The sequence below is a fragment of the Ursus maritimus genome, unplaced genomic scaffold (assembly GCF_017311325.1).
Source record: "Ursus maritimus isolate PB19 unplaced genomic scaffold, ASM1731132v1 scaffold_7, whole genome shotgun sequence".
NCBI lineage: Eukaryota > Metazoa > Chordata > Mammalia > Carnivora > Ursidae > Ursus > Ursus maritimus.
Window position 1 is genome coordinate 83,475,926 of NW_024426885.1, and position 18,757 is coordinate 83,494,682.

General features: G+C 41.1%; 1 protein-coding gene across 2 annotated transcripts in view; it reads right to left on the bottom strand.

Moving 5' to 3' along the window:
- Positions 1 to 18,757, bottom strand: part of MTR (5-methyltetrahydrofolate-homocysteine methyltransferase) — a 118,630-nt gene that overhangs the window by 78,450 nt on the left and 21,423 nt on the right. For both annotated transcript variants that reach the window (XM_040623799.1, XM_040623800.1), the window contains exons 5-8: positions 14,298 to 14,390; positions 12,759 to 12,865; positions 11,204 to 11,263; positions 10,349 to 10,443 (exon numbers count right to left, since the gene is read on the bottom strand). In XM_040623799.1, coding sequence (XP_040479733.1) covers positions 10,349 to 10,443; positions 11,204 to 11,263; positions 12,759 to 12,865; positions 14,298 to 14,390 — 355 coding nt within the window. The remainder of the gene's footprint in view (positions 1 to 10,348; positions 10,444 to 11,203; positions 11,264 to 12,758; positions 12,866 to 14,297; positions 14,391 to 18,757) is intronic.

Genomic DNA, 18,757 nt, shown 5'->3' on the forward strand with positions numbered 1-18,757 from the left:
AAGTAAAAAGGCCCCAAGAGTGATACAGAACAGAAAGTCACAATCTATAGAAACAAACACTTTACAAGCAACATGGCATCATTAAAATCATATCTCTCAATAATCATTCTCAATGTAAATGGCCTAAGTGCTCCCATAAAACACCACAGGGATCCAGACTGGATAAAAAGACATGACCCATCCATTTGCTGTCCACAAGAGACTCATTTTGAACCTAAAGATACATCCAGACTGAAAGTAAAGGGATGTAATACAATCTTTCATGCCAATGAACCTCAAAAGAAAGCTGGGGTAGCAATTCTCATATCAGACAGATTGGATTTGAAACTAAAGACTATAGTTAGAGACACAGAAAGGCACTATATTATTCTTAAAGGATGTATCCAACAAGTGGAGATGACAATTATAAATATATATGCCCCGAACAGGGGAGCAGCAAGATACACAAGCCAACTCTTAACCACAATAAAGAGGCATAGAGATAAAAATACGTTAATAGTAGGGGACCTCAATACTCCACTATCAGCAATAGACAGATCACCTAAGCAGAAAATCGACAAAGAAACAAGAGCTTTGAATGCCATATTCGACGAGTTGGACCTCATAGATATATATAGAACACTACACTCCAGAACCAAAGAATACTCATTCTATTCTAATGCCCACGGAACATTCTCAAGAATAGACCATGTTTTGGGTCACAAAACAGGTCTCAACTGATACCAAAGGACTGAAATTATTCCCTGAATATTCTCAGACCACAATGCTTTGAAATTGGAACTGAACCACAAGGAAAAATTTGGAAAAACTCAAACACTTGGAGACTAAGAACCATCCTGCTCAAAAATGACTTGATGAACCAGGAAATCAAAAATCAATTTAAACAATATATGGAGACCAACGAGAATGAAAACACAACGGTCCAAAGCCCATGTGACACTGCAAAGGCAGTCCTAAGGGGAAAATACACAACCATCCAAGCCTCACTCAAAAGAATAGAAAAATCTAAAATGCAGTTTTTATATTCTCACCTCAAGAACCTGGAACAGCAACAGAGGGACAGGCCTAATCCATGCACGAGAAAGCAGTTGATCAAGATTAGAGCAGAAATCAATAAATTAGAATCCAGGAGCACAGTAGAGCAGATCAACAGAACTAGAAGCTGGTTCTTTGAAAGAGTAAATAAAATTGAGAAACCACTACAAGGCTTATCCAAAAGAATAGAGAAAGGACCCAAATTAATAAAATTATGAATGAAAAGGGAGAGGTCACAACCAACACCAATTAATTTGGAAGGATTATTAGAAACTTTTATCAACAGCTTTATGCCAATAAATTAAGCAATCTGGAAGAGATGGAGGCCTTCCTGGAAACCCATAAACTACCAACACTGAAACAGGAAGAAATTGATTTTTTAAACAGACGAATTAATTATGAAGAGATTGAAACAGTGATTAAACACCTTCCAAAAAACAAAACGTCAGGGCCTGATGGATTTCCTGGGGAATTCTACCAAACATTCAAAGAAGAAATAATACCTATTCTCCTAAAGCTATTCCAAAAAATAGAACCAGAAGGAAAGCTACCAAACTCATTCTATGAGACCAATATTACCTTGATCCCCAAACCAGGCAAAGACCCAATAAAAAAGGAGAATTACAGACCGATTTCCCTGATGCACATGGACACCAAAATACTGAACAAGATCCTGGCTAATAGAATCCAACAGTACATTAAAAGGATTATCCATCATGACCAAGTGGGATTCATCCCTGGGATGCAAGGGTGGTTCAACATTCGCAAATCGATCAGCGTGATACATCATATCAACAAGAAAAGACTCAGGAACCATATGATCCTCTCAATCGATGCAGAAAAAGCATTTGACAAAATACAGCATCCTTTCCTGATTAAAACCCTTCAGAGTGTAGGGATAGAGGGTACATTCCTCAATCTCATAAAAACCATCTATGAAAAGCCTACAGCAAATATCATTCTCATGATAGGGAACATGACAAGGATGCCCACTGTCACCATTATGGTTCAACAAAGTATTAGAAGTCCTAGAAACATCAATCAGAAAACAAAAAAGAATAAAAGGTATTCAAATTGGCAAAGAAGAAGTCAAAATGTCTCTCTTTGCAGATGACATGATACTCTATATGGAAAACCCAAAAGAATCCACTCCCAAACTATTAGAAGTTATAGAGCAATTCAGTAATGTGGCGGGATACAAAATCAATGCTCAGAAATCAGTTGCATTTCTATACACGAATAACGAGACCAAAGAAAGAGAAATTAGGGAATCCATCCCATTTACAATAGCACCAAAAACCATACGTTACCTTGGAATTAACTTAACCAGAGACGTAAAGGAACTCACGCTATCTTGGAATTAACTGAACCAGAGACGTAAAGGATCTATATATTAGAAACTACAAATCACTCTTGAAAGACATTGAAGAAGACACAAAAAGATGGAAAAATATTCCATGCTCATGGATCGGAAGAATTAACATAGTAGACAAAGCTGGGGGCATCACAATGCCGGATTTCGAGCTGTACTACAAAGCTGTGATCACAAAGACAGCATGGTACTGGCACAAAAACAGACACATAGACCAATGGAACAGAATAGAGACCCCAGAAATGGACCCTCGGCTCTTTGGGCAACTAATATTTGATAAAGCAGGAAAAAACATCCAGTGGAAAAAAGACAGTCTCTTCAATAAATGGTGCTGGGAAAACTGGACAGTTACATGCTAAAGAATGAAACTTGACCATTCTCTCACACCATACACACCGAGAAACTCCAAATGGATGAAAGACCTCGATGTGAGACAGGAATCCATCAAAATTCTAGAGGAGAACATAGGCAGCAACCTCTACGACATTGGCCAAAGCAACCTTTTTCATGACACATCTCCAAAGGCAAGAGAAACAAAAGATAAAATGAACTTGTGGGACTTCATCAAGATTAAAAGCTTCTGCACAGCCAAGGAAACAGTCAAAAAAACTAAGAGGCAGCCCACGGAATGGGAGAAGATATTTGCAAATGACACTACAGATAAAGGACTGGTATCCAAGATCTACAAAGAACTTCTCAAACTCAATACACGAGAAACAAATAAACAAATCAAAAAATGGGCAGAAGATATGAACAGACACTTTTCCAATGAAGACATACAAATGGCTAACAGACACATGAAAAAATGTTCAAAATCATTAGCCATCAAGGAATTCAAAATCATTAGCCATCAGGGAAATTCAAATCAAAACCACACTGAGATACCACCTTACACCAGTTAGAATGGCAAAAATTGACAAGGCAAGAAATAATTGTTGGAGAGGATGTGGAGAAAAGAGATCCCTCCTACATTGTTGGTGGGAATGCAAGTTGGTACAGCCACTATGGAAAACAGTGTGGAGGTCCCTTAAAAAGCTAAAAACTGAGCTACCCTATGATTCAGCCATTGCACTACTGGGTATCTACCCCAAAGATACAGACGTAGTGAAGAGAAGGGCCATATGCACCCCAATGTTCATAGCAGCATTGTCCACAATAGCTAAATCGTGGAAGGAACTGAGATGCCCTTCAACAGATGACTGGACTAAGAAGATGTGGTCCATATATACAATGGAATATTACTCAGCTATCAGAAAGAACGATTTCTCAACATTTGCTACAACATGGACGGCACTGGAGGAGATAATGCTATGTGAAATAAGTCAAGCAGAGAAAGACAATTATCATATGATTTCTCTCATCTATGGAACATAAGAACTAGGAAGATCGGTAGGGGAAGAAAGGGATAAAGAAAGGGGGGGTAAACAGAAGGGGGAATGAAACATGAGAGACTATGGACTATGAGAAACAATGTACTGTATGGTGACTAACATAATATAATAAAAAAAACTTTAAAAAAAAAAAAGAAATAAGAGAAATCTCAAATGAACAATTTAACTTTACACCAGAGGAACTAGAATAAGAATAATGAAGCCCAAAGTCAGTAGAAGGAAGGGAATAATAAAGTTCAGAGTAAAAATAAATGAAATAGGGTACCTAGGCAGCTCAGTCAGTTAAGAAGCCAACTCTTGATTTTGGCTCAGGTCACAATCTCACGGTGGTGAGATCGAGCCCTGAGTCAGGCTCTACGTTCAGCAGGGAGTCAGCCTACTTGAGATTCTCTCTCTCCCTCTCCCTCTGCCCCTCCCCCTGCTTGTGTGCTCTCTCTCTCTCTTTCTCAACTAAATAAACAAATCTTTAAAAAAATAAAGTAAAAAAATGAAATAGAGACTAAAAAGACAAATAGAAAATATCAATGAAATTAGTTTGATAGCTGGTTCTTGGAAAAGATAAACAAAATTGACAAACCTTCAGCTAAACTCACTAAGAAAAAAGGAGAATGCTCAAATAAATAAAATCAGAAATGAAAGAAAATAAGTTACAATTGACACCACAGAAATATAAAAAATCATAAGAGAGAGTTATGAACAATTATATGCCAACAAATTGAACCTGCAAGAAATGGATAAATTCGCAGACACTTAAACAACCTCCTAAGACTGAATCATAAAGAAACAGAAAATCTCAACAGACCAATTACTAGTAAAGAGATTGAAACAGTAATCAAAAACCTCCCAAAAAACAAAAGTCCAGGACCAGAAGGCTTCACTCTTGAATTCTACCAAAACATTCAAAGAAAATGTAATACCTATTCTTCTCAAACTCTTTCAAAAAATTGAAGAGGAGGAAATGCTTCCAAACCTCCTTAAGAGGTCGGTATTACCCTGATACCAAAACCAGACAAGGACAGCCCCAAAGAAGAAAATTACAGGCCAATATCCCTGATAAACACAGATGCAAAAATCCTCAACAAAATATTAGCAAACCAAATTCAACAATACATTAAAAGGATCATACACCATGATCAAGTGGGATTTATTCCAGGGATGCAAGGATGGTCCAAAACCTATCTGCAAGTCAGCCAATGTAATATACCATGTGAACAGAATGAAACGTGAAAATCATATGATCATCTCAGAAGATATAGAAAAAGCATCTGCCAAATTCAACATCCACTCATGTTAAAAACTCACAACAAAGAGAGTGTAGAGGGAACAAACCTCAAGATTATAAAAACCATATATGGCAAACCTACAGCTAAAGTCATACTCAATGATGAAAAGCTAAAGCTTTTCTTCTAAGACCAGGAAAAGACAAGGATGCCAACTCCTCCACTTCTATTCAACACAGTATCGGAGGTTCTAGCCGCAGCAACTAGGGAAAAAGAAATAGAAGGCATTCTAATTGGAAACAAGTAAAACACACTATTTGCAGATGATATGATGCTAAATATAGAAAACCCTAAAGACTCCACTAAAAAAAATTGCTAGAACTAATAAATGAGTTCAGTGAAGTTGCAGGACACAAAATTGATATACAAAAAGAATCCGTTGCATTTCTATACACTAATAGCAAACTATCAGAAAGAGAAATTAAGAAAATAATCCCATATGATTACATCAAAAAGAACAAAATACCTAGGAATAAATGTAACCAAGAGAGTGAAAAACCTGTACACAGAAAACTGTAAGACACTGATGAAAAAAACTGAAGATGACACAAAGAAAGAGAAAGATACCCGTGCTCATGGAATAAAATACCGTGAAAACGTCCACAGTACCCAAAGCAATGTACAGATTCTGTAGCAATCCACAGTGTAAGCTGCATCAAAGTTCCAATGCATTTTTCAGAGTACTAGAACAAATAATTCTAAAATTTATATGGAACCACGAAAGATCCTCAAAGCCAAAACAATCTTGAGAAAGAAAAAGAAACCTGGAGACATCACATGCCTGGATTTCAGACCATACTACAAAGCTGTAGTCATCAAAACAGTGTGGTATTGGCCTAAAAACGGACACACAGATCAATGGAAGAAAAGAGAGCCCAGAAATAAACCCATGCATATACATATAGATATAGATACATGCATCTATCTTAATTGACAACAAGAGAGGCAAGAATATGCACTGGGAAAAAGACAGTTTCTTCAATAAATGGTGCTGGGAAAACTGGACAGCTACATGAAAAAGACTGAAACTGGATCCCTATCTTACACCAGACACAAAAACAAACTCAAAATAGATTAAAGACTTGACTGTAAGAACAGAAACCATAAAACTCCCGAAAGAAAAGATAGGCGCAAGCTTCCTGATATCCATCTTAACAAGGTTTTTTTTTTTTTTTTTTTTTGGATCTGAATCCAAAGACAAGGGAATAATCCTTGAAATGAAAATGAAAATAAACAACTGAGACCACAAAAAACTAAAAAGCTTCTGCACAGTAAAGAAAACAATCAACAAAACTAAAAGGCTGCCCACGAAAGAGGAGAAGATATCTGCAAATCATCCATCTGGTGCTCGCTTTGGCAGTTCATGTACTAAATCAGAACGACACAGAGAAGATCAGCAGGGCCCCTGTGCCTGGATGACGTGAAAATCATCTATCTGACAAGGGGCTGATATCCCCAATATATTAAGAACTCATGCAACTCAACAACAACAAAAAAATCCAATTAAGAAATGGACAGAAGATCTGAATGGATTTTCTCCAAAGAACATATGCAGATAAGCAACAGGCCCATGAAAAGATGCTCAACATCGCTCATCACCAGGGAAATCCAAATCAAATCCCCAATGAGAGATCACCTGACACCTGTCAGAGTGGCTAGTATCAAAACGACAAGAAACAACAAATGCTGGGGATCATTTGGAGAAAAGGGAGCCTTTGTGCATTGTTGGTAGGAATGCAAACTGGTACAGCCTCTATAGGAAACAGTACGAAGGTTCCTCAAAAAATTAAAGACAGAAACACCACATGACCCAGCAGTTCCACTACCGGTCATCTATCCAAAGAAAATAAAAACACTAATTCAAAAAAAAATACATGTAACCCCATATTCATTGCAGCATTACTTACAACAGCCAATGAGGGTACGATGCTAAGTGAAGTAAGTCAGACACAGAAACAGCACGTGATTTGACTGACACATAGAATTTATAAAATAAGACAAACAAAATGAAACCCAGACTCACAGATACAGAGAACAGACTGATAGCTGCCAGAGGGGAGGTTTGGGGGTGGAGGGGAAATGGGTGCAAATCAAGAAGCACAAACTTCCAGTTACAAAAGAATAAGGCACTGGATGTCACGTACAGCATGGGGAATATAGTCAGTAAGACTGTGTTAACTTTGTATGGTGACAGACGATTTACTGTGGCCATCACTTTGCTATGTATACAAATGTCAAACCACTATGTTGTACACCTGAAACTAATGTAATATTTTAAGTCAGCTATGGTTCCATTAAAAAAAAAAAAAAAAAAAGATTGCTAGATCCTGTGCACGGCTAAGTTACAAGCCTTGAAGAGACCTGATGGGCCGTATCAGTCTCCATTTGGAATGCTTTTACTCTTTTTTTTTTTTTAATCTTGTGCTACTGTCGTCCACACTCAACACCAGGTAATAAACTAAAAATTTTTTAAATCATCACACTATGGACGGAAAGGATCCTAGACTTTTCGTAAACTCCGTTCCAATCCTAACTTATCAGGTTCCACCGTGAGGTGGCTTCAGTTCCTCATGCGGGGCCTGAGAAAACAATGCCCGATCAGCAGTGAGGGTCAAGTGGAAGTGAAATCAGATACGCGAAAATGCTTCAGAAAAACGCAGTCCTCCTCCTGCTGTTTGCTCATTCTGAGACATCCATCTGCCTCTGCCCAGCGAACTCTGACTCGTGCTTCAAAAATCAGCTCAAGTGTCACCTTCTTGAATCTCGCAAGGACACCATTACTCCATCCTCCGTACAGCCAGATTTGTGTTCATACTTCTGTAGAGCAGTTGATATTTCATATTTAGTTTATTTACGTATTTCTCCTAGTGTGCACTGTTTCACATTTGCCTGTATTCTAGGACACAGAGTAGGATTTCAATTAATGCTCGAGGAATTAATAATAGTGATAATATAAAGACAGTCCCACTGTACTTTGTGAACATGCACACAGTCTGCAAAAACCACGAATCAGTAAGCAACAGTTTCTTACAGTCACTTTGTTATATACTGTTTATACATACGCATATATGTGCACATACACGTATTTTAAAAATTATCACATATTTATTAACAGAACTCCTCCATACGGAGATCGACCTTTAGTACTGAAGTAGAAAGGAAACCAGTAGGCACTACTCAGAGTTCTGAAAATGGAACAATATAAATAGGACCTGATACAATTCTCCAATTCCTGGGCTGTCTTCTATCTGCCCATCTACTCCTTCAGTCTGTAAGATTCCTAACAAATCAGAGACCAGATATATTCTCTCTGTGAATGGGCTACAGATAAAGGTAGAAGACACAGAAAGAATTACAGGATAACAATTTTAAAAAATGAATCACTGAGTGGGTCAAAAGTTAGATTTCACTGTGTGTTTGCTTGAGGAACAGAAATATAAATTTCTGAAACTCCACAAAAACATCATCCTTGGATTCCCGCAGGTGAGGGAGGAGCCAGGAGAACATCCTCTAAGGATGTCCTCTGGGAATAGTCCCAGCACTCTTTAGTCTGACATGACACTGGGGGCAATGGAAGGGTTTCATGTACATACCTAGGGCTTCCAACCAGATCACGAATTAAGACTCAGTAAAGAGGGTGGGGAAGAGAGTAAGAGAATGAAAGGAGGAATGCTCAAAATATGAGGAAAGACAAAAAAAAATTCCAAAGTAAACTAGATAACGTTTGTGCTCAGAGACTCCTACATTTTCCTATCTTCAGTTTTCCTGTTAAACATTCACTGCAACCATCCTACATGCCAAGAACTCTATTAAGCACTAGAGACAGAGAGATAATGAAGAGATGGCTCTGGAAAAGCTCATAAGCTGTTAAGGAGTCAATCACAGTCCCGTTCAATACAGTCACTTTCTTAATTATCAGCCCCAGTCGACTGGGTAACAACGCACTCTAAATTAATGGCAGCTTTTAAGAAATCACACCACCACACTAACTCAACTATAAAGCATGTCACGAAATTAGAAACATTAGAACACAAAAAAAACAACATCAAATAACTGGTAAAATGTGGTACGGCCCCGTGGTTGTGAGCATGCTCTTATCGCTAGATCCGCCACTGACTTGACGTTGGGCAAGTTACAACCTCTGAGCGTCTCTGTTCCCTTCTCATTAAAATGAGGACATGAACAGCAGCGCCCACCTCAAGGTCTTGTTGGTAGAATTAAAAGAATTAACTCACATAAAGCACTTAAAACAGCAAACTCTCAATAAATGTCTACTACTGTTATTTTTACGGCAAGACTATAATGAAGTAAACAGAGTGCTCTGAGAACACCAACCTGGGCTAGTCAAGAGAGGGAAAGTTCCCTGGAAAGGACTGGAGAGGATTCTTAAAGGCTAACAAGGAGACAGCACAGTGTGAGTGTGTGAGTGTGTGAGTGCGTGAGTGCGTGAGTGCGTGAGTGTGTGAGTGTGTGTGTGTGTGTGTGTGTGTGTGTTGGGGCGGGAGGGACAGCTTCCAGGCAGGAAGATCAGTACACGTGTGGAAAAGGCATAGGTGAAAACAGTATGTATTCTCGGAGGTTCTATTTCATTCACTGTATGTAATTTAAAATATTTTTGGTAAGAAAAATCGGGAGATATTTTAAAATAGAATGTAAAAGCCAGGTTAATTTTTTAAAGATTTATTAATTTATTTGAGAGAGAGAGCACGAGCAGGAGGGAGAGAGAATCTCAAGCACACTCCATGTGGAGTGTGGAGCCCAACGTGGGCTCGATCCCAGGACCCTGAGATCATGACCTGAGCTGAAAGAGTCAGCCGCTTAACTGACTGAGCCACCCAGGCGCCCCAAAGCCAGGTTAATTTTGAAGATCAAAGTCTGAGCTTTAGAATTCCCACTTTACTCCAAGCTGGACTGCTTCCGTTTGCTCCATAAGCAGGGAGTGAAAACACTTTGCAGAGCCCTGCCCCAGGGAGGTAAGCACTGTTTCTACAGCATTACGACGGAGCCAAGCACAGCCTTAGATTGTGAGGGGCACACTTACAAACAACAGCCAACCGTGTGCCGGATCCAAGAGGCAGAAGCACTCGCCCAACCCCTCAAACCAACCCCTTCAGGCAAGGCTCTTCGGACGCCCTGAAGAAAAGTCTGAACATACTTCCCAGGGAGCCGACATCCCATGGGGATGGTTCAGTGGAAATACGCAGGAGCGATTTTTGTAGCCATCAGATCTCTCTAAAAGGAACGGGGTCAAGGAAAGAATGATCACTTACCAGAGGGGGTCTGCGTGAGACACACTGATGACAAATGCCTCTCCCATCTGTCCGGAAAGAGTTCGCCCACTTTTATCAATAATTGTCCCTGAAATCTGAATTAACAAAGTAAACTCGGTCAACAATAGAGGCTCGAACTAAGAACACGGTCACAAACGTGAAATAAAATGAGCATGCTGACTGTTCTTTTACAAGGAAGGGGAGTGTGGAGCTCCCACCGGAAGCACTTTTCATCATGGTCAGAAAGGACTGGGGCAAGGGATTGTGGGGCAGAGTCAGAAAGCCATAAACACCAAAAACAGGGAAAGTCACTGAGGCAAGAGCAATGACCAACAAAGCTTTGGAATTCACACGTCCAGTCCCACCGCAGCAGGCCTTCCCAGAGGTCTCAGGCTGTCCTGGCTGTTACACTTCTGGCTCGTCTAACACCCCTTGATTTGATTCTAGCCTCTTCCCACCAAGCAACATTGGGACTCTCCTAGGGGTCTGCCTACTCGCAGGCTGGTGTCATTGGATCTGGGAACTTCGGTCAGCACACAAGCCCACCTCTCAGGGGGCCCCTATCAGAGGGAGTCCCGAAGCCTTTGACTTCAGGGGACTAATTCAGCCAGGCTTCTTTCGAATGGCATGCCTTCCACCAACCACTTTCGGGGTCACCTTCTTCGCATCTCCAGAGCTGAGACTGCTACTGGTCTCGAGCTGCTGGTAGGAGGAAGGTGAACAGAGGAAGCTGAAGTGGGTGGTTCCTTAAAGATACTAAAGATAGTTCTCCTACGCCAGGAAAACAAAAACCCTACCCTCCAAATAGTATTAATAAAAGACAAAAATCGTCATCATGTAGACTTCAGAACTTACGAAGATAGGCCGGGGGGAATACTCCTCTTCAAAAAGTGTCTGGAGTGCGAACAAGGCTGCCTGTCAGGGGCAAAAAGGAGGACATCTTTATTTCTGAGAGACTCTGTCCCCGGTCAGTCTGACTGGCTGATCAGAATACCCCCTTTCCCAAAACCTCTTTAGATGAGATCAACATCGCCTTCTCGGGGGAAGAAGCAGGTCCTCCCTGTCAGGTGTGATCCCGACACCCCCTTCTCAAGTACAACACGGTGCACACTGACACAGAACAGATGCCGGCTCAGAGTTTACCTACGAGCTGCTGTCTCCTCTCAAGAGGAGCCCAAGAGCTATGCTCTTTCTTCCCTCTCCCAGTCGAAACTAAAAACAGCTAACTAAGGGTTCCTCCACCCTGCACATCCTCACAGATACATGGGAGGTGCAGACACGGACAGCGGGCGCCACTGCCAACGAGACAGAGCGCAGAACGGGCTGTAAAGGAACCAAGTGACTCTGGGCACGCCCACGTTGCACTGAGTTCCAGTGAACATCTTCTTCTTTTGATCACTCTGTTTCCTGATTCTAAGATATGCACATTTTCACAATGTACTGAAGTCACAATGCAACCTGTCCTTAATGTGTCTCTTCATGGGGATGTGCTTCTTCGTAGGTTCTTTTGCAGAGAAAGTTACCAAATCAACAATATGAGAATTTTATTTTACTTTATTTTATTTTTAAAACTAGCCAAATTGATCCTAAAGATCTTACGGGAAAATAAACAAGGAAGAAAAGCCAGGAAAATTCTGGGGGAAAAACAGAAGGGGAGGGAGGTTAGGAAAGCCTACCAGTTATTCAAGATGTATTTTAATCGCAATGTTACAGAAAAGAGCAGGATGGGAGTGTGACATCAGACAGATGACTGGAATAGATTCTACCCAGATGCGCTTCTGAATTTAGGGTGGTATGGGTAACATCCCACACAATTCCTATCACCGGGAAATGGTAGGATATTTAATAGATGGTGTTAAGAAAACTAGGTAAACCTTAGAGAAAGAGAGTACCTAGTTAGATCTCTACCATGTTCCTCACTCCAAAATAAATTCCAGACGCATCAGAGGGGCAACCTGTCCCTCAGTCATCAGAGGAATGTTCCGTCACACTATCCTATACCGGTGCAGCATCTCTATCAGGACCCCCACGCTGGTAACAGTAGCTGTCCCAGGAAAGACCTGGATGCCCAGGAAACAGGAGAAGGAAGGATATTTACTTTTCACTCTATACATTTATGTACCTTTTAAATTTAGAACCGTGTGTATATATTTACTGTATCTGCATATGTGCACCTAACAGCTATATGTGTATTTACTTTCATAATTTCAAAAAAATGTTTTTGAAAATTAAAAAGATAATCTTCTGAAGTTTTTCTCATCCTACTGGCCTCAACTAGACATGCTCATGAATAGAATGGAACAGAAGACTTTTATTAAACTTTGACAGTGGCTGTGATGGTCTTCTCGCCCCATTGGGGGATTCATCACAGCTCCCATCCCGACTGTCCCTATCATCTCCCTTAACTCACCTTGGCATTGGCGGTATCAAAAATAGTTTCAATGAGTAAGATATCAACCCCACCATCCAGAAGCCCTTTGGCCTGCTCTTTGTATGCTTCAACGAGTTCATCAAATGCTGCAAAAAATAAATCACATCCAGGACGTCAGTCATCAAAATCCTCTCAATGGCCAAGACACGCTGTGTTCAGGCCTGGCACCTGTCAACTAACCACTGCTGGTTTCCAATGCTTAATTTAAGGACAACATCACCTTTTGTGAGAAACCAAAAGAAGAAATGGGGCAGTGATGTTCACGAAACCTGTACACTGAACACAGCTCCTCCTGAACACTCACCACACAACCTCCACTTCCCACGTACAAGCTGAGAGTGAGTGAGCGAGCAGGAAGGTACATGGTTTCGTGAGCCCTGTACCTTCCTTTCAACATCTTTCAAGCAGATCATTCTTCCCAGGGACGGTTCTAATCAGTCAGTTAAGGGACGAGTGTGAGCACAAGTAGAGAAACACGTCACCCTGCCTTGGGAACATGGGGGGTCTAGTCACATTCTCTCACACTCGCTGTGGTAAAAGGCTTCAGTGCTGTCGACTTCACTCTTGCCTGAGAAAAACCTGCCTTGTGGGGCAATTTCAGTCTGAAATAAAGCGTTCAATCATTCCTGGGTACAATTTTTGTTACAAACATCTTGAGTTGTCCATTTCCATTTGAGAGGTCATCCCTCTCCCCATTCACCTCCCAATAAAAAAAGAAAAAAGCTTGGATATGCAATAGAAAAACCCCAGTAGTACCTTTATGCTTGATGTATACAGCAAAAGAGAAAGGAAAACTTAGCCCCTCGTGGTCATACCTAGACCAGAGAGGGCATCGACCACGCATAAGCCCGGTATGAGCAACCACTGGTGAAGAACTATGATATCACCACATGAAAAGTCCTAGAACCAAAAACCTACAAACCATACTTGCCTGAACTTGTCATCTGAACAAATTTCTTCACCACCATACAAAGTACCAGTACTATTTAGCTAAGTTTAATTCTTTTTGTATTTCATTGTCTTGATGCTTAAGAAATTGACCTAGATGTCTAGACTTTTCATAATATCTCAATGTAAGTATGTTTATGTATGCTAGTTTATAATGTCAACAATGCTAGTTATGTTTATATAGTTTGGAGTGCTTTCTGACATAAAATGGGGGCCTGGTGGGCTACTCTATAATAGACCAAGGCCTGGTGTCCATATTTGCTCAACTTCTCAGTTTAAAGTTTTCTCTTGATTAGTTTTATTTCCTCAGCTGATAAAGAAGCATGATCACAATACCATGTACAATTGAAAGCAAACTCAAAATAATAATAATAATAGTACTACTAATAATAAAATCTGACTTTTTATTTAGATGTTTACTACATTCTAGGGATTGTTGTAAGCCCTTTATGTCCATTAAGCCACAATAACCCTGAGGCAGAGCCTGTTACTGATCCCATTTCACAGATTTTGAGATCACTGAAACACAGATATACTTGCAGGAGGTCAAAGATTATTTATGATACTCACTAATGTTCCTGTAATCTGGTTTCTCCACCGACGGAGACACTGACAGTGTCTTATTAGTTGGACCCAGAGCTCCTGCCACAAACCTCTTAATTCCTTTGGGAAAAAAAAAAAAACAAGTGTAAAAATTTCTAAATAGCTTGACCTTTTGGTTATGACTCAACAGGCTATAAGATTTTCCCCTGGAACACAGGTCTATAATCCTTTATCCACAACTCAGAAATACAAAGGCACAAATTATTTTCTTAATTCATTGACAATAAAACTTGACCTCTCCTGAACCAACAAGAGACTCTTTATAGTCTCTATCACACCCCGTATGCCCTCAGTGCACAGACCTGACTGCAAATGTGTATCTGAGGATGGGAGCTATCCCCGACCCCACTGCAAAAACTATGAAATACAGGGATTTGTACAGATGATTGCCAAGCCCATGCAAAAAACTCCAAATCTTTTCCTATCTGGCCTCAAAGCATTTTAGTAACTAACCCTTTTCTATCTCCACACCCATGTTTGGATAAATTCTCTCCCCTTACTCTTTTTCTGTTTGTTTTGTTTTTGTTTTATTGTTAAATTTTATTAATGGGTATATTTCCTCCTACTAGGCAGCAAAAGCTATTTAACCCATCATATTTCCCAATTTACTCTGGCCCCCAGGAAAGTCAGGGCTAGCTTTGTATGACCATTAAATTCAAGAGATATAACAGAATTTCTAGGGGTACCACCATTAAAAGAATTCTGGTAGCAGACTAATCTCTCCTATAAAATTTATTTTATTTTTTTATTACGTTATGTTAGTCACCATACAGTACATCATCAGTTTTTGATGTAGTGTTCTGTGATTCATCGTTTGCCTGTAATACCCAGCATTCATTGCAACACGTGCCCTCCTTACTACCTATCACCAGGCTAGCCCACTCCCCCACCCTATCTCCCCTTATTCTTAAGGAATCTTGAAAGTTCTGAACTTAAAGATTCTACAAAAGCTCCTCACAATAGCATTCAACTTGAAATGCTCTCCAGTATCGTGCTGTAGGCCCTTCACTGGGGAGAAACTATTAAATCAAGATTAACAATTATAAAGCCTAAAATTAAAGTATGAAACAGATCAAATCTTACTGTAAGCATTCTTTTAAAAATTCTTTAGTAACCTTTCCTCCAGGCTAGAGTCCAGGTGCTTCTAAAAGAGCCTCAAAAGTTAGGTTCATCTACATGTCATAACCAAAGCTGGGCGTACACGGCTCATTACCTCTGCTGATGGTAACCACTCAGTAACCTGGGTTACGTTTTACAATTTAACTGGAGAAGACTACCAATGAGTTCCTAACCCAGCCTTTGAACAGTCACCTTCCCCAAAGCTAAACAATAAAGTGTGTATAAGAAAAATATCCTTGGAGCCACTGCATTCGGGCGCCGGGAAGCAGTAGCCACCTGCACGGGGGAGCGGGAGGACTCGCGGACTTGCGAGAGAACAGCCTGGGACCGTGAGCGGGGAGCCCGTGCCACCAGACTTCTCACGGAGCTCCAGTGTGCTCACTGGAACCAGACTGAGACCAGGAGCTCCGGGAGCGCGCAGGGGCGGCTGGTGGCTGGCGGTGTTAGAAACACAAAGGACAGAGATGCCCCGGCCCTGGAAGTGAGGGCTGGGATGCTGGGTGTGGGGCGCACATCCCGGGACGCTGCAGGGTTGAGCAGCACCAACAGAAACAGAGTTAAAGTGGTCAGAATATCAGTGGAGGGGCCCCTGGGTGGCACAGCGGTTAAGCGTCTGCCTTCGGCTCAGGGCGTGATCCCGGCGTTATGGGATCGAGCCCCACATCAGGCTCCTCTGCTATGAGCCTGCTTCTTCCTCTCCCACTCCCCCTGCTTGTGTTCCCTCTCTCGCTGGCTGTCTCTATCTCCGTCGAATAAATAAAATAAAATCTTTAAAAAAAAAAAAAAGAATATCAGTGGAGAACGGTCCGCGATCGCTCTGTTCTGAGACAGAGGCTGAGATTCGGCCACTGCTGCTCTGACTCTCAGAAGAGGCACAGCAAACCGCCAGGGAAAGCCGCCAGAGAACAAAAGCCTGGAAATACGGGCTCACAGTGTGCCCATTCCCATCCCCCCTCGCAGGGGGCACAGAGACTCTACCTAAATAGGGTTGCCTGAGTATCGGCGTGGAAAGCCCTCCCCCACCCGGAGGCAGGCTGAAAAATCAAGAAGCCCACATCCCTAAGATCCCTATAAAACAAGGGCGCACGGCCTGGGTACCGGACAATAATTTGAGCTCTGGACACCCCGCAACCTCTCCTCATCAGAATGACGAGAAGGAGAAATCCCTCCAGCAAAGAAAAGACAATGAGTCTGTGGCCTCTGCCACAGAACTAACTAATGGCTATGGATATAACCAAATTATCAGAAATGGAATTCAGAGTAACAATGGTCAAGATGATGTGTAGACTTGAAAAAAGTACTAACGAAAATGTTAATGAAAATATAGAATCACTAAGAGCGGAAATGAGAGCGAATCTGGCAGAAATTGAAAATTCTATGAGCCAAATGCAGGCAAAACTAGAGGCTCTGACACCCAGGGTGAATGAGGCAGAAGAACGTATTAGCAAATTGGAGGATGGGTTAGTAGAAGAGAAAGCTAAAATAGAATCTGGACTCAAAAAAATCCACGCTCAGGAATGTAGGTTACGGGAGATTACTAACTCAATGAAACGATCCAATGTCAGAATCATCGGCATCCCCGAGGGGGTGGAGAAAAACAGAGGTCTAGAAGAAATATTTGAACAATTTGTAGCTAAAGACTTACCTAATCTAGCAAAGGAAACAAGCATTCGTGCCCAAAGGGCAGAGAGGACCCCTCCCAAGCTCAACAACGACAAACCTACGCCACGTCACGTCATAGTGCATTTCGCAAATATTAGATCCAAGGATACAGTATTGAAAGCGGCCAGGACAAAGAAATTTCTCACGTACCAAGGCAAAAGTATCAGGATTACATCAGACCTGTCTACACAGACCTGGAATGAGAGAAAATGTTGGGGGGCATTTTTAAAGCTCTTTCAGAGAAAAACATGCAGCCAAGGATCCTTTATCCAGCAAGGCTGTCATTCAGAATTGATGGAGAGATAAAGACCTTCCAGAATCGCCAGTCATTGACAAATTTCGTAACCATGAAACCAGCCCTACAGGAGATATTAAGGGGGGATCTATAAAAGTAAAAAGGCCCCAAGAGTGATACAGAATGGACAGTCACAATCTGTAGAAACAAAGACTTTACTGGCAACATGGCATCATTAAAATCATATCTCTCGGGGCACCTGGGTGGCACAGCGGTTAAGCGCCTGCCTTCGGCTCAGGGTGTGATCCCGGCGTTCTGGGATCGAGCCCCACATCAGGCTCCTCCGCTATGAGCCTGCTCCTTCCTCTCCCACTCCCCCTGCTTGTGTTCCCTCTCTCACTGGCTGTCTCTATCTCTGTCTAATAAATAAATAAAATCTTTAAAAAAAAAAATCTTTAAAAAAAAATAAAAATAAAATCATCTCTCTCAATACTCAGTCTCAACGTAAATGGCCTGAATGCTCCCATAAATGCCACAGGGTTGCATATTGGATAAAAAGACATGATCCATCCATTTGCTGTCTATAAGAGACTCATTTTGAACCTAAAGATACATTCAGACTGAAAGTAAAGGGATGGAATACCATCTTTCATGCCAATGGACCTCAAAAGAAAGCTGGGGTAGCAATTCTCATATCAGACAGACTGGATTTTAAACTAAAGACTATAGTTAGAGACACAGAAGGGCACTATATTATTCTTAAAGGATGTATCCAACAAGTGGAGATGACAATTATAAATATCTATGCCCCCAACGGGGAGCAGCAAGACAAACAAGCCAACTCTTAACCAGAATAAACAGACATATAGATAAAAATACATTAATAGTAGGGGACCTCAACACTCCACTCTCAGCAATAGACAGAACACCCTTGCAAAAACTCAGTAAAGGAACAAAGGCTTTGAATGCCAACCTTGACGAGTTGGACCTCATAGATATATATAGAACACTACACCCCAGAACCAAAGAATACTCATTCTATTCTAATGCCCATGGAACATTCTCAAGAATAGACCATCTTCTGGGACACAAAACAGGTCTCAACTGATACCAAAAGACTGAAATTATTCCCTGCATATTCTCAGACCACGACGCTCTGAAAATGGAACTCAACCACAAGGAAAAATTTGGAAAAACTCAAACACTTGGAGACTAAGAACCATCCTGCTCAGGAATGATTCGATAAAACAGGAAATCAAAAATCAAATTAATTTATGGAGACCAACGAGAATGAAAACACGACGGTCCAAAACGTATGGGATACTACAAAGGCAGTCCTAAGGGGGAAATACATAGCCATCCAAGCCTCACTCAAAAGAATAGAAAAATCTAAAATGCAGTTTTTATATTC